The sequence below is a fragment of the Chiloscyllium punctatum genome, chromosome 7 (genome assembly GCF_047496795.1).
Source record: "Chiloscyllium punctatum isolate Juve2018m chromosome 7, sChiPun1.3, whole genome shotgun sequence".
NCBI classification, from domain to species: Eukaryota; Metazoa; Chordata; class Chondrichthyes; order Orectolobiformes; family Hemiscylliidae; genus Chiloscyllium; species Chiloscyllium punctatum.
The window spans coordinates 66,886,425-66,901,336 of record NC_092745.1 but is presented as its reverse complement, the minus strand read 5'-3'; the positions used below and the strand labels follow the sequence as shown (position 1 = coordinate 66,901,336).

Here is a 14,912-nt window from a genome sequence, read left to right as displayed (position 1 = left end):
CATGGCTTCAGAAACATCAAAACAACACTCGTTTGTGTGCTGTCCCAAGTCATAGCTGTTACCAGGAGAAAGGAAGCAATTGTTTGTGGGCATTTTGCTAGGGATTCACACTACAGAATTGTTAAGATGCAATAGGTCATCAGTGGCCTCAGCAACAGCTTTCTGAAAGAGCTTTTCACTTTGTTCTATTCTCCTGCCTCTCCCCATAATACTGCATATTGTTCCTCTTCAAAGCAAAATCGGATTGCTTTTTGAGTGTCTTAATTGAACCTGACTCCACTATATTCTCAGCCAGTGCAATCCAGACCCTAGCCACTCACTGCACAAAAAACGTTTTCTCCCTCATGTCGTTTTGCTTCTTTTACCAACTCTGCACAGATTTATCACTTGTTTTCATTCTTTGGCCAAAACAATTTTCATTGACTGATTGCTCATTAATTCTGTCCTGAGTTTCGGACATGGCCTGAGCAGTCACAGCTCTAGGCTACACAGTTTAACAACAAGTCCAAAAATAAATGACTAATTGAGGCACAAACACATTTCAATTCTCTTTTTGCAGACAGCATAAATTACAGAACACAGAAAGCTGAATTAGACTTGTCATATGTAGATTCCAAATTTCTGTAAAATCTGACCTTATCTACACTGTAGTTAAATACAAAAGCAAGGAAATTGACAGGACCGAATTTATTGCAACTATCAATGTAAATTGGCTCAATGCTACAGAAAGCCCGACAGAAATTTATGATTCCAATAAGTTTAAGAAACATTTGCAAAAGGCAATAAGCAAGTTGCTTGTAGGCATGGCACCTGTTTTATACATTTTGTGCGCTATAATGATTAGTTGTAGAGAATAAATAATGTATTAAGTTCACGCAGAGTCAGAGCAAGAATAGAAAAATGTGGGATTGAAAGAAAGTTGTTCTGCCAGTTATTTAATTTCATCTTTCAGCTAAAACCTCAGCACTCCAGCTAATATGGGCTTCAATTTGACTATATTGTAAACTAAAAAAGTCTATTAAAGCTATCATTGTTGAACTAGTTGCATCTTACCTGTAAACCCCACAAGGGAAGACTCCTATCTACCCAAATTATAGGGGACCTGGTGGTAAATCAAAATAATAACACTGGTTAGTTTGTATTTCAAATATATTTGTCATAGTGTACTTACTTTTTTGAGCACACACAAGCAAGTTATTGGCCAGGTGATTAGCTCATGGATCAGAATAATGCCAAGAACAGGTCTGTACCCTGTTCCGGCTGAGGTAGAACTGGGACTTGCCTCCTTAGCCTGCCCCATAGTCAATTCATATAGTGCCAATTCAGGGGACCCTCAAATAGAGAATGTTACTTAGAAGAAGAATTTACAAAACATGAGAAGTATTTATGGGAAAACAAAAATCAGAATCCATTCATATGATCCACAAAATACCTTGAAACATCCTGAGTAGTTCTGTAACATCATGTAAGAAATATATAATTTGACTTCATTCTCTCTCCATCAGAGTTGCAAAATTGTCAACAGGGCAAGGCAAGCAAGTCGGTGTCAAGAAATACCTCAGCTCATTCATGCCATATACCAGCACCATGAACATTATCCTGCACGTCACCTGACCACATAGTAGTTGCAACTTGCATTTAAATTTTGACACGAGTGTGCAAGCTTGAAATCATGAGTTCTGATGATAAATGAAAAACAAACTACAAAGGAGATATGCACTCAAGCTTCAGTATGGAAGAAAGCTATAAGGAGAAAAATAGTGTTTTGAAGGTTCTTGTGGAAGTGGTCGACAGAAGGATGAAAATCTAATTTCAGTATGTCCACCACTTTAAGTGGGCAAAACCCTACTGTGATTACCATTACAGTTGGAAAATGGTTACTGGGAACAATGTAAAGAGTTAATCACATAAGACATGGCTGCAATGCTGAAAAAAAATTTAATGACCACGTAAGAGGTGGCATAGAATCCTACTCTCTTACTCTCTGCTCAGACTTCAAAGACCTTAAGTATGCAAAGACTGCTCGACAGATAGATCATTATTCTCCGACAATCACTGATCAACTCAGAGATTGGATCCGTATGTACTTTGGACACAAGGGATATGTTGGATCATGAAATGTAAGTGTTCAGGGACTTAATGAGTGCAATGAGATGAAATTGTATAATAGCTACACTGCGGAGAACTCAGATAATGAATTAGAGAAGCCAAGCTATCAAACAGCTTTTTTTTGTTCACTCATGGGATGTGAGCAATGCTGCTAAGCCATCATTTATTGTCAGAAGATTTGACCAGATCACTCTGTCCAACATGGTCCATTCTTGGTGGCCACCATATTCTGGCATCTCTACTAAAAGCTTCTGCAGCAGCCAGTCTTGCAATGTTACCATGGAAGCTCACGTGGCTGCCATTTATGTGAGGAGTGAGGGTTGGCAAGGGCTTCCAAACAATGGTCTCCCTCCTGCATTCTGTTGTCACACAGAGAAGCAGCAGTGTGGAGGCACATTTCCAGGAAAAGGATCGTGGAACCTTGTCTTCTCAGAGCTGGATGTGTATTCCCCCGGCACCCAGGCTGTTATTGCCACACAGCCAGCTGGACCAGAATTCCCATTCCAGAATTATTTCTTTCCAGGAATGGAAAAGAATAATAAAAATTTTGTTTAAAAAAGCCTTTGTACCTTGATTAAAATTTCATTTTAAACACATTCTTTCAGTGTGTTATCAATATTACAGTGAACCAATTCCTAACATTTGAGTAGCTGCATTTATTTTCAATATTGCAATTTATGAGCTGTAAACAAATAAAAACCAGTCGGCTAGGGGAAACAGAAGGTGATAAGCTTGAATGGAAACATTCTCCATAATCTAGAGTGCTGTTGGAGAGATTGATTTGTGTAGAAGCCCTGCATTTGGCCATAAAAGAGGGGCAGTGCTCTCACAAGTGTTCTCTGCCTATCCAAGCCCTTTCAGATCTTCGCCCCTGATCACATGCTGTAAGAGAAATAAAAAGGCAATTTTACTCCCTGCAAAAACACTCAGGGTTACTTTGGGTGGAATGTTAAAATCCCCAAAACCTCAATCTTAAAAACAATCCACATTGGATGCACCCCCATCAGTTTTTAACAGAGGCAGAGAAGGCAGGCAATAAATTCACTACCAAAGGCGATGCGGCTGATTTAAGTATTTTAGTGGAACTCCATGCCTCTGTTTCTTTCAAGTATTATCTGGCCCTTAAAATTCTGGCTCCTCAGGAATCCCAGAAACTGATGGGAATCCTTCACGATAAAGCATGTAGTTTTCCAGCTTTGCTTGCTGGCTGTAAGGAGCCCAGGTCCTTTGGTCTGGCACCCTGCCTCCAATAAAATCTATGCCACTGCTATGATTTCCAGTCTCACCCACAATCCAATCTAAACTAGGATCAAGAATAAGCCATTCGGCCCTTCCAGATTCTGGATTAGTGGTGCTGGAAGAGCACAGCAGTTCAGGCAGCATCTGAGGAGCAGTAAAATCGATGTTTCGGGCAAAAGCCTTTCATCAGGAATACAGGCAGAGAGCCTGAAGGGTCGAGAGGTAAGTGAGAGGAGGGTGGGGGTGGGGAGAAAGTAGCATGGAGTACAATAGGTGAGTGGGGGAGGGGATGAAGGTGATAGGTCGGGTGGGGGAGGGTGGAGTGGATAAGTGAAAAAGAAGATAGGCAGGTAGGACAAGTCATGGGGACAGTGCTGAGCTGGAAGTTTGGAACTAGGATGAGGTGGGGGAAGGGGAAATGAGGAAACAGTTGAAGTCCACATTGATGCCCTGGGGTTGAAGTGTGTTAGAAGAGGGTCCAGGATTTTGACTCAGCAAGAGGGTGAAGTGTAATGCACGGCCTGGAGGGGAATTTGCAAGTGGAGATGTTTCTACATAACTGCTGATCTTGCCCTTCTGGGTGGCAAAGGTTGTGGGTCAGAAAAAGCGGTTGAAAGAATCTTGGTGACTAGCTGCATTGTATTGTAGAGAGTGTAAACACTGCTGCCACTCTGCACTGGTGTTTGGAGGCAGCAAATGTTCAAAGTATTAGAAAGGGTGCTGGTAGACTGCTTTGTCCTTGCTGATATGAAGCTCCTTGAGTGTTGTTGGAGTTACAGTCATCTAGGCAAGTAAGAAAGTATTTCATCACAACTCTGACTTGGGACTTATAGATGCTGCACAGGCATTTAGGAATTGGGAGGGGAGTTACTCACTGCTCTTTTAGCTCCAGTGCTTATATGGCTGGTCCAGTTCAATTTCTGGTCAATGGTTACCCCCATGATAATGATAGTGGCAGGATTGGGGATTCAGCAATGATAATGCCATTGGATGTCAATGGGCAGTGGTTGGATTCTCTTTTGCTGGAAATGTAATTGCTTGGCATTTACGTAATGCAAATATTTCTTGCCACATCCAGGTCTTGCTGCATTTGGACATGGACTGCTTCAGTATCCTGAGTCGTCACAAATGGTGCTGATCATTGTGCAATCATCAGTGAACATGCCCTCTTCTGACCTTTTAATGAGGGACGGTCATTGATGAAGCAGCTGAAGATGGTTGGGCCCAGGACATGATCCTGAGGATCTCCTGCAGTGATGTCCTGCAGCAGAGTAGACTGATCTCCCTCAACCACATTGATCTTCCTTTATGCTGGGCATGATTCCAGCCAGCAACAGTTTACCTCCAATTCCCAGTTACTCCAGCTTTGCGAGGGCTCCTTGATGTCACCCTCAGTTAAGGGGTCAAGGACAGTCAACCTTCACATGCCCTCAACACTTTTGTTCCGTGTTTGAACAAAGGCTAAAATCAGGCCAGGAACTGAGTGGGTTGGTGAAATCCAAACTGAGCATCAGTGAGGTCATTGTTGAATAAGTGTAACTTAATGGCTTTGTTACAAACCCCTTCCAATACTGTGCTGATGATAAATTGTAGACTGACAGAGTGGTAATTGGCCAGGTTGGATTCATCATTTTTTTTGGGGTCAGGACGAATCTTAATCCTTGCCAGCCAGACTTCAATGTTATCAGAACTATGTAGTTAGAGGAATAGCTAGTCCCACAACACAAACTTCAGTTCAATTGCTAGAATGTTACTGAATTTCCTCGCCTTTGTAGAATCTAGGGCCTTCAGCTATTTACAATACCACATGGAGTGAAATAAATTGGCTGAAAACTGACATTTGAATACTCTCAGCATTATTGTTAGTTATCAGTGTATCTTTTGTGAGTTAGTATCAGTCACTGGTACAATCCATGTAGCTCCCCACCTTGGGATTCCCCTCTAAAATAACCCTCCCTTCTTGATTCCTTTCTTCAGCTGGCAGTATCCGGAGTCTCAGACCTTCTCACAAACCAATTGCGGATGCAGAACAATAAGCTTAGATACTCAATTCTGCAGAATCCAACTATTATAGTTGAATGAAATTAAAATGTGTAGCTGTCACCCTATCCAAATGCCACCAGGTCCAAATATCACTTGGCAAACCTTTAGAAATGCCCCTCACAGGTGATGAACCTGGGAGCTTACTGAGGCCTTCTTAAAGCTTCACTGAAACAGGTAGCTTCAGCAAAGAAAACTCAGGTAGGAGAACAGTGGCTCAGTGGTGAGCGCTGCTGCCTCACAGCACCAGGGACCCAGGTTCGATTCTAGCCTCAGGTGACTGTCTATGTGGAGTTTGCACATTCTCCCTGTGGGTGTGCTCCAGTTTCCTCCCACAGTCCAAAGATGTGCAGGTTAGGTGAATTGGCCATGCTAAATTGCCGATAGTGTTAGGTGCATTAGTCAGAGGGTAATGGGTCTGAGTGGATTACTCTTCGGAGGGTCAGTGTGGACTGGTTGGGCCGAAGAGCCTGTTTCCACACTGTAGGTAATCTAATCTAACAAAATGTGTTTTGAAACCTCATCCACAGGGGTCTTGGGTGTATTCACTGCATGTACTGAATCTGGTCCTCCCTTTTTGTAAAACTCCAGAACTTTTAAGGCCCAAACAACCATCATTCTGAGCTGTGTAACATGAATGTATCTTCACTTGTCAGGGTTTATTTTTCTCTTGGATCCTGGATCCTGCAAAGTTAATACTGATATCTGTTCATTGGCATTTGCAAACATTGCATTCATTTAGCATAATTTCTATCTATGCATGCTACATATGTTTATAATGTTTATTTTTAAAAGTTAGCAATAAAAGAGATTTTCTTTGATGCAGTTTTAATATACAGACATATAATTCCCAAGCTTACCGCTCAATATATGTGACATTGTGGCTTTGATTGGAGCAGCCCCAGCTAGAAAACAAAATAAAAATGCATTAAATAATAACCTCAGGCCAGTCTCTTCAATTTACAAATGCATGCCACTTTCTTTTTGTAATGGTTTTGTTACATTATGCCACTTTTGTTTTCATGGTCATATTTTTTCAAGAGATGGGCAACCATCAGGTAATAATCAAGAAGTAGTGTTTTTCAAAGAGATTGTTTAAGTGGACAAACATAATCATTCTTCTAGCTCTGCTACATAAAAACTTATTTGAACTGAAGTGGGATTTCACATGCCATGCTGTAATACTGGTTTCTTCCACAGAAAAGGTTGTGCATATCCCTACTTATGGATGCAATCTCTGATTATTCTTGTCCTAACCAAGCGTGTCCTATGGTTTTCTGTTGCAGCTGCTCTTTGACGGACATCAGCTGGCCAGTTCCTGGCCTGATTTTAGCCTTTGTTCAAACACGGAACAAAAGTGTTGAGGGCATGTGAAGGTTGACTGTCCTTGACCCCTTAACTGAGAGTGACATCAAGGAGCCCTCGCAAAGCTGGAGTAAATGGGAATTGGAGGTAAACTGTTGTTGGCTGGAATCATGCCCAGCATAAAGGAAGATCAATGTGGTTGAGGGAGATCAGTCTACTCTGCTGCAGGACATCACTGCAGGAGATCCTCAGGATCATGTCCTGGGCCCAACCATCTTCAGCTGCTTCATTAATGACCATCCCTCATTAAAAGGTCAGAAGAGGGCATGTTCACTGATGATTGCACAATGATCCATTTGTGACTCCTCAGGATAGTTACTGGTGAGGAAATGACTGCATCTTATCACCATTTCTTCCATCTGGCACAAAACACAAAGTTGGCATGTACTGCTGGGTTCCTAGATCTGAGGGCAATCACAGATTAACCACATCACATTTTACTTCTCAACTCAGACCACTCCTGGCACAATTAGGGATGTTAATCCAGTTACATCCTTCGTGGGGAATTTTAAAGCCTCTCATTGTGGGGGGGACATTACTGCTGAGCATCCCTTTCCCACAGATGGGGTGGCTGACACAACATTCCCAAAGGGCGACAGATAGGTGGCTGATACACACACCTGAGACATGTGATAGGTAATTTTAATGTGCAAATTCTGCAAGGCACTGAAATTGGGTATTCACAGGTCCAAAGCTGACAATTCCAGTCCATTTCCATGTGGGTAGTATTAAGGTAACAAAATGTAATTGATTTGTATGATATGGGGTTACCTTTCATTTCATCTATTAATGTTAATTGTTATGTCATAAAAAGGGTCATTTCTGTATTCATGATAAATTAGGGTCAAGGACAAATGCCTAACAATATGCTTCTAGATTTTACAGAATGACACAAAAACCATAAACAAATTTTACTCATTAGTATCTACACTGTGATATATCAGAAGTTATTTAGTTTGAAAACATCAAATGTAATGTAGCACCGCAGATATGATTAATATAATAGATGGATTACTATTTCTTTTCATCATGATATTTCAAACATCCCATCATTAGTAAAATTTGTTTTCATTGCTGTACATATCAGAAACTGATTATTTTGAACTTCTCTGGCAATTAGGAATACCTCCTCAATGATTATTTAGCTGGAATTTATCAGACAGATTGAGCCTCTGATCACTATTTTACAATATGGGGTAATCCCCTCTGCTAATTTAAACCAGCAAAACAAAAAAGATTCACCCCGTGCTGTAATCTGTTAAAATTCGAGAAGCAAAGAACTATCCCCAAAGTCACTACTTAAATTCCAAAAATTCTAAGAACTTTATTCTTTAGTCCATCAGAGAATATTAACTAACAACTATTTACAACTCCTTTCTCTTAACCTCTCTTTTACCCCCTCCCCCTTCTACAATACTGGTTCGATAAAACTCCCCAAAAATTCAAATTTTAAAGCCAACCAACTGTCGAATCCTCTCTTTGTATCTTCCTCTGTCTTCTTTTCTTCTTCTTAGGGTTTCTGTTTCACAGGTCATTGATTGATAAAGGTACCTTTAAGAGGGCCATTCTGCGGACAGGCTGCATAAGGTGGCTTGGCCGTTCTCCTCCAGCTGTTCATAGAACATAGAACATTACAGCGCGGTACAGGCCCTTCAGCTCTCGATGTTGCGCCGACTTGTCATACCAATCTGAAGCCCCTCTAACCTACACTATTCCATGTACGTCCATATGCTTGTCCAATGACGACTTAAATGTACTTAAAGTTAGAAAATCTACTACCATTGCAGGCAAAGCATTCCATACCCTTACTACTCTCTGAGTAAAGAAACTACCTCTGACATCTGTTCTATATCTATCACCCCTCATTTTAAAGCTATGCCCCCTCATGCTCGCCATCACCATTCTTGGATAAAGGCTCTCCCTGTCCACCCTATCTAACCCTCTGATTATCTTATGTCTCTATTAAGTCACCTCTCAACCTTCTTCTCTCTAACGAAAACAGCCTCAAGTCCCTCAGCCTTTCCTCGTAAGACCTTCCCTCCATACCAGGCAACATGCTGGTGAATCTCCTCTGCACCCTTTCCAAAGCTTCCACATCCTTCTAATAATGGCGTGACCAGAACTGTACTCAATACTCCAAGTGCGGCCGCACTAGAGTTTTGTACAGCTGTAGCATAATCTCATGGTTCCGGAACTCAATCCCTCTATTAATAAAAGCTAATGCCTCCTTAACAACTCTGTCAACCTGGGTGGCAACTTTCAAGGATCTGTGTACCTGGACACCAAGATCTCTCTGCACGTCTACACGACCAAGAATCTTACCATTAGCCCAGTTCTTTGCATCCGGTTACTCCGACCAAAGTGAATCACCTCACACTTGTCCGCATTAAACTCCATTTGCCACCTCTCAGCCCAGCTCTGCAGCTTATCTATGTCTCTCTGTAACCTACAACATCTATCGTCATTATCCACAACTCCACCGACCTTAGTGTCGTCTGCAAATTTACTAACCCACCCTTCTACGCTCTAATCCAGGTTGGTTATAAAAATGCCGAACAGCAGTGGACCCAACACTGCCCCTTGCGGTACACCACTGGTAACTGAACTCCAGGATGAACATTTCCCATCAACCACCATCCTCTGTCTTCTTTCAGCAAGTCAACTACTGATCCAAACTGCTATATCTCCCACAATCCCATTCCTCTGCATTTTGTACAATAGCCTACTGTGGGGACCCTTATCGAACGTCTTGCTGAAATCCATATCCATCACATCAACCAGTTTACTCTCACCTACCTGTTTGGTCACCTTCTCAAAGAACTCAATAAGGTTTTTGAGGCACGACTTATCCTTCACAAAACTTTGCTGACTATCTCTAATCAAATTATTCTTTTCTAGATGATTATAAATCCTCTCTCTTATAGCCTTTTCCAATACTTAACCAACAACTGAAGGAAGGTTCACTGGTCTATAATTACCAGGATTGTCTCTACTTCCCTTCTTGAACAGGGGAACCACATTTGCTATCCTCCAGTCTTCTGACACTATTCCTGTAGACAATGACGATTTAAAGATCAATGTCAAAGGCTCGGCAATCTCCTCTCTGGCTTCCCAGGAGGAATAAATCCCATTCGGCACAGGGGACTTATCTATTTTCATACTCTGCAGGATTTCCAATACCTCTTCACTGTGAACCTCAATCCCACCTAGTCTAGTAGCCTGTATCTCAGTAATCTCCTCAACAACATTGTCATTTTCTAGAGTGAATACTGTTGAAAAATATTCATTAAGTGCTTCCCCTACCTCCTCTGACTCCACACACAACTTCCCACTACTATCCTTGATTGACCCTAATCTTACTCTTGGCATTCTTTTATTCCTTAAATACCTACAGAAAGCCTTAGGGTTTACCCTGGTCCTATCCGCCAACAACTTCGCATGTCTCCTCCTGGCTCTTCTGAGCTCCCTCTTTAGGTCTTTCCTGGCTACCTTGTAACCCACAAGTGCTCTAACTGAGTCTTCACACCTCATCCTAACATAAGCCTTCTTCTTCCTCTTGACCAGAGATTCCACTTCCTTTGTAAACCACGGCTCCCGCGCTCTACAGCTTCCTCCCTGCCTGACAGGTACATACTTATCTAGGACACACATTAGCTTTTATTTGAATAAGGTCCACATTTCTAATGTGCCCTTCCCCTGCAGTTTCCTTCCCCATCCAATGCTTCCTAAATCTTGCCTAATCGCATCACGATCACCTTTCCCCCAGCTGTAATTCTTGCCCAGTGGTATACATCTATCCCTTTCTATCACTAAAGTAAACATAACAGAATTGTGATCACTATCACTGAAGTGCTCACCTACTTCCAAGTCTAACACCCGGCTGGGCTCATTACCCAGTACCAAATCTAATGTGGCTTTGCCTCTTGTTAACCTGTCTACATACTGCTCCAGGAAGCCCTCCTGCATACTCTGGACAAAAACTGACCCATCTATAGTACTCATACTATAGTGTTCCCAGTCAATATTTGAAAAGTTGAAGTCCTGTTTTTTTTTTCTCCTGTTTTATACCCCAAAGCATCGGATCATTTCATTGGTTTTAATATCGTCAAAATATCAAACTTGACTGGAGTTTAGTATCTTGGGGCTTAATTTAAACTGATTGGCCAAATGTTAATTTGTTTTTGTCTCATAGCAACCCAGGTACTGCTAGCTACTGGACCAAATGTTAAATTGTAAATTTTACAGTACTCTATGTGCTTCTTTAAGCCCTTGCTAGCTTTCAACTCTAAAGTACAGTACCCTTTACACCTTCATAACACTATCTATTCTGAGGTTGTAAAACATTCTCAAGTTGAGGATAATGCTCAGTTACATACTGCACACATTATTATTAGATTGATTAATGATGTAAAGCATTTGTCATTTCTGATAATCCACATGTTTGATGGGATGAGAAATGATTATATTAACATGACAATTGGAGAGAGAGGACCTGGTTTCCATTCCCGAATTGGGTGCACAGAGGCTGGAGACTTCCAAACTATGAGACCCCAATCTTTAAAAATGACCGTCCCACACTCCCCATTGTCAGACCAGAATGATGGGCTGATGACCCAGGGACAGCAGAGGACACTGCTGGTTCCTAAAGCAGGCTGGGCAAAACAACCAGCCTAGTGATTTCAGCATTGTGCTCAAAGTTTAAATATAAAACATAAAACATTCCTCCTGCTCATCCTCTCTTCACTCCACACGTTCCAATGTATGCTTCTGAACCTACCCTCAAAGCCTTATAGAACCATTCCCCACCCTTTGACACCTACCTATTCTTCCATGGTTCTTTATATCCTCTTGTCAAACAATACATTTTCAATGGCTCCTCAAACCCCCTATGCCTGCGATCATTCCAATCTGCCCATGCCAAATCTTTACAAACTCATACCTCCCCTTCTCCCTCCTAACTCTGTGCAAACTCACCTATCATCTATCTAACATGGGCATAAGTCAGGGGCCATCATGGCAGAAAATAAAATTATCACTCTATTGATAATGTCACTTTTGCAGAACAAAAAAGATTCTGACATCAAAGATATCCAAAACACTGAAATTCCTTCAAGTAATCACTCTTTAGACTGGCATTTCACTCAACTGCTCAATTCCTTATGTAAAAATTAAATGTTCATTCTAGAAGCAGTTAGAGCTATCCATCAAAAATGCTCACTTGTTAGATGTTCTATTGTGAAGACAACACAGATGTATGGTTATTCATAAAAACTTGTATCAAAATGACTTGTCAAAAGGTCAAAACCTGTTAACGCTTCTCAACGTCATGTCATGATGGAAAGTTCCAATGGGTTTGTGCACCTTTCACATACACAATCTTGTCCATACTTAATAGTCCAAGGGAAACCTAAAACCCTTTTCCCATCCTAAGATATCATGGGCCATATCCACAAGGGTACAACAACTGTTCAAAGGGGTATTCTGGCTATTAAAAGAAATGTTCTGAGAAGAGTCCTATTCTTACCTGGTCTAATCCCCACACTAAAGTTCCAGACACCAGAGACTCCTAAACCAGGTTTCATTGGAGGTAAATGGTTAGTTAAATGGCCAGTGGTTTGAGAATCATGTGTGCACGAATTCCATCCCTGCAAAAATGAGAAATTCCAGGTCTACGATTGGACTTGGGTTTCCCATTTTTGCTATAATGCAGATGCACCTCATCTCATCAAAAAGAAAAATCAGGATCACAATTTGTGGCAGAAATAAAGAGTGTACAGAGCACCAGTGTTCTTTTCTTATTCATAATGTATTATCCAGAACAGCAAAAGCAGTAAATCTGATCATCTTGTAGATATATTTTGGTCCAAACTAAAGGTTCATCAAATTTATATTAAAAAAGTTATATTCATAATAACTTATACTACAGGCAAACAAAGTGCTTATTCACTGAAAAATCATTTTAGATGATGGAGAAAGAAACAGGGATGTATAGGCTCCCAAGCTCCTGAGTAATTCACCTCAGTGATAAGGATTTAATATTTTCATCTTGTTTGCAGAGAACGGATCCCTGCATATAAGTGCATAATGTTTCTAGCAAGCATGAATGAGTTTTGTTACAATCTTAACTGATTGTGTTAAATTGGTTGTGGGTGCAGCTAAGGGTGGTACAATGGGCTCAGCAGTTAGAATAGCCTCCTCATAGCACCAAGGATCCAGGTTCGATTCCAGCCTTGAATGACTGTGTGGAGTTTGCATGCTTTCCATGTCTGTGTGGGCTTCCTCCAGGTGCTCTGCTTTCCCTCCATAGACCAAAGATGTCCATGCTAAACTTCTCACTTTGTGCCCAGGGATGTGCAGGCTAGGTGAATCAGTCATGGTAAATGCGAAGTTACAATAGGGTGGCAGCTGGGTTTTTTGTGGCATGCTCTTTGAAGGTTTGGTACAGACTCAATGGGCTGAATGGACTCTCTCTGCTTTGCAGTAGTTCTATTAATGAAAACATGATTATTCAGAATGTTCTGCTTAATTGCAAAATCACATCTGGGACTGAAGAGAGTTTTTTTTGGGTTTTGCCAATTGACTACAGATTGTACCCTGATTCCTGATGAAGAGCTTATGCTCAAAACGTCAATTCTCCTGCTCCTCAGATGATATCTGACCAGTTGTGCTTTTCCAGCATCACAATCTTCGATGACATATTGTACCTGACCTATTCCAAGCCCCTGGTCAACAAACAACAACTAACTTTCGATAATCAGTCATGTTCATAACATGGCTCATTTACATTTGCTAGAAGCAACATCACTCTTGTGCAGTGATCAATACTCGGGCAAAACAGAATAAGTTCAGGCCTCAGGCTTCTGTTGAATTACCTGAGAGGTGGGACAGCCTATGGTTCCTGCTACTTTCCCCCGACAATGCTTCAACCAGAAGCAACTTGCAGACCAATCAGCACCCTTTTCTACTGCGGTATAAATTGTCATGATTGTTTGAAAGTTGACATTCTTGTCTTTGACCTGATAAATGCCAGACAAAAAGGCTTGATGATTGTCCCTCTGTTTTTAGCTGTGCTACCAAGTGACATAAATTCTTATTCAGTGAATGCTAGCAAACTGAAATCAATAAGAACCTATATCCAGGAAACACAAAGTAAATTCAATGGTAAAACAAGAAATGAGCTGTCAAAATACAGTACAAAATTATTACTGACTAATGGGAACAAGAGATAGTTGAATTGATGTGGATAATAATATTATTGTTCCTGCGGCTGAGTGTATAAATGCTGCTCTCCTTGAAGAGACTGCTGATAGGATCTTGTTATTGTTTTCTAACAGAAAATGATCCAATCTTACCTGCAATTCCCTGGTGAATTCTACATACCAAAAAGCTCCATGCCAGAAGTCTGACCATGTACAATTAACCCTTATAAGTTTACAATTACAGTTAGGTCAGTTCACTCAGTTAGTTAGCGGCTAGTGTCTAGTTCAGAATCACTAACTACAAAGTCTAAGTTTCTGTCCTAGTTGAGATAGGTTTGGAACCTACCTCCTCCGTCTGTCCACAATGGTGAATGGTATTGGCAAACTATGAATGATGAATATGGCACAGGATAAAGTACAACAGACAATCAGCCAGAGACCTGCCTTTGGGAAGGTTTATGGCATACATGACATGTCTCATACACATCAAAGAAAGATTGCTCACTCTATTTAGGCTACGTGTAGCAGAATCTTCATGAATGTGGTATTCCCTCGACAGGAGTAAAATGGCAAGATGGGTTTTGACTTATTGGACAACTAATGTTTATAATCATGATGCTCCACTTGTACAAATTTAAAACCACATTGTAATCAAAGAGTTATTTGAGTTCTAAAGAAATGAATCTTTTTGTACTTACCATCCATTTCTTTCTCTGGGATCATCAAGTAAGACACGAATAATGTACAATAAGCAGCTGAGGAGCTTGAGAGAAAAGTTGAACAGACGTATTCTTAGGCCTGAAATGATTCAAAAATCCTCAGTCAAATGCAAAAATACACTTTCCTCAGTTGAACTAATAAATTTTCTTCACTTACGAGACCATAATTAAATTCAATTCTATGTTCAAACCATAAAAAAGTTGATTAAGTTATATGGCTAAAATGTGAGTAAATGTACAT

The 14,912-nt window shown here is 40.9% G+C and overlaps 1 protein-coding gene across 2 annotated transcripts in view; it reads right to left on the bottom strand.

The window, feature by feature from the left end:
- The window catches only part of LOC140479765 (potassium channel subfamily T member 2), a 723,557-nt gene that overhangs the window by 450,946 nt on the left and 257,699 nt on the right, over nt 1-14,912 (bottom strand). For both annotated transcript variants that reach the window (XM_072573900.1, XM_072573901.1), the window contains exons 4-6: nt 14,651-14,750; nt 6,249-6,293; nt 1,054-1,102 (exon numbers count right to left, since the gene is read on the bottom strand). In XM_072573900.1, the coding sequence (XP_072430001.1) occupies nt 1,054-1,102; nt 6,249-6,293; nt 14,651-14,750 (194 nt within the window). The remainder of the gene's footprint in view (nt 1-1,053; nt 1,103-6,248; nt 6,294-14,650; nt 14,751-14,912) is intronic.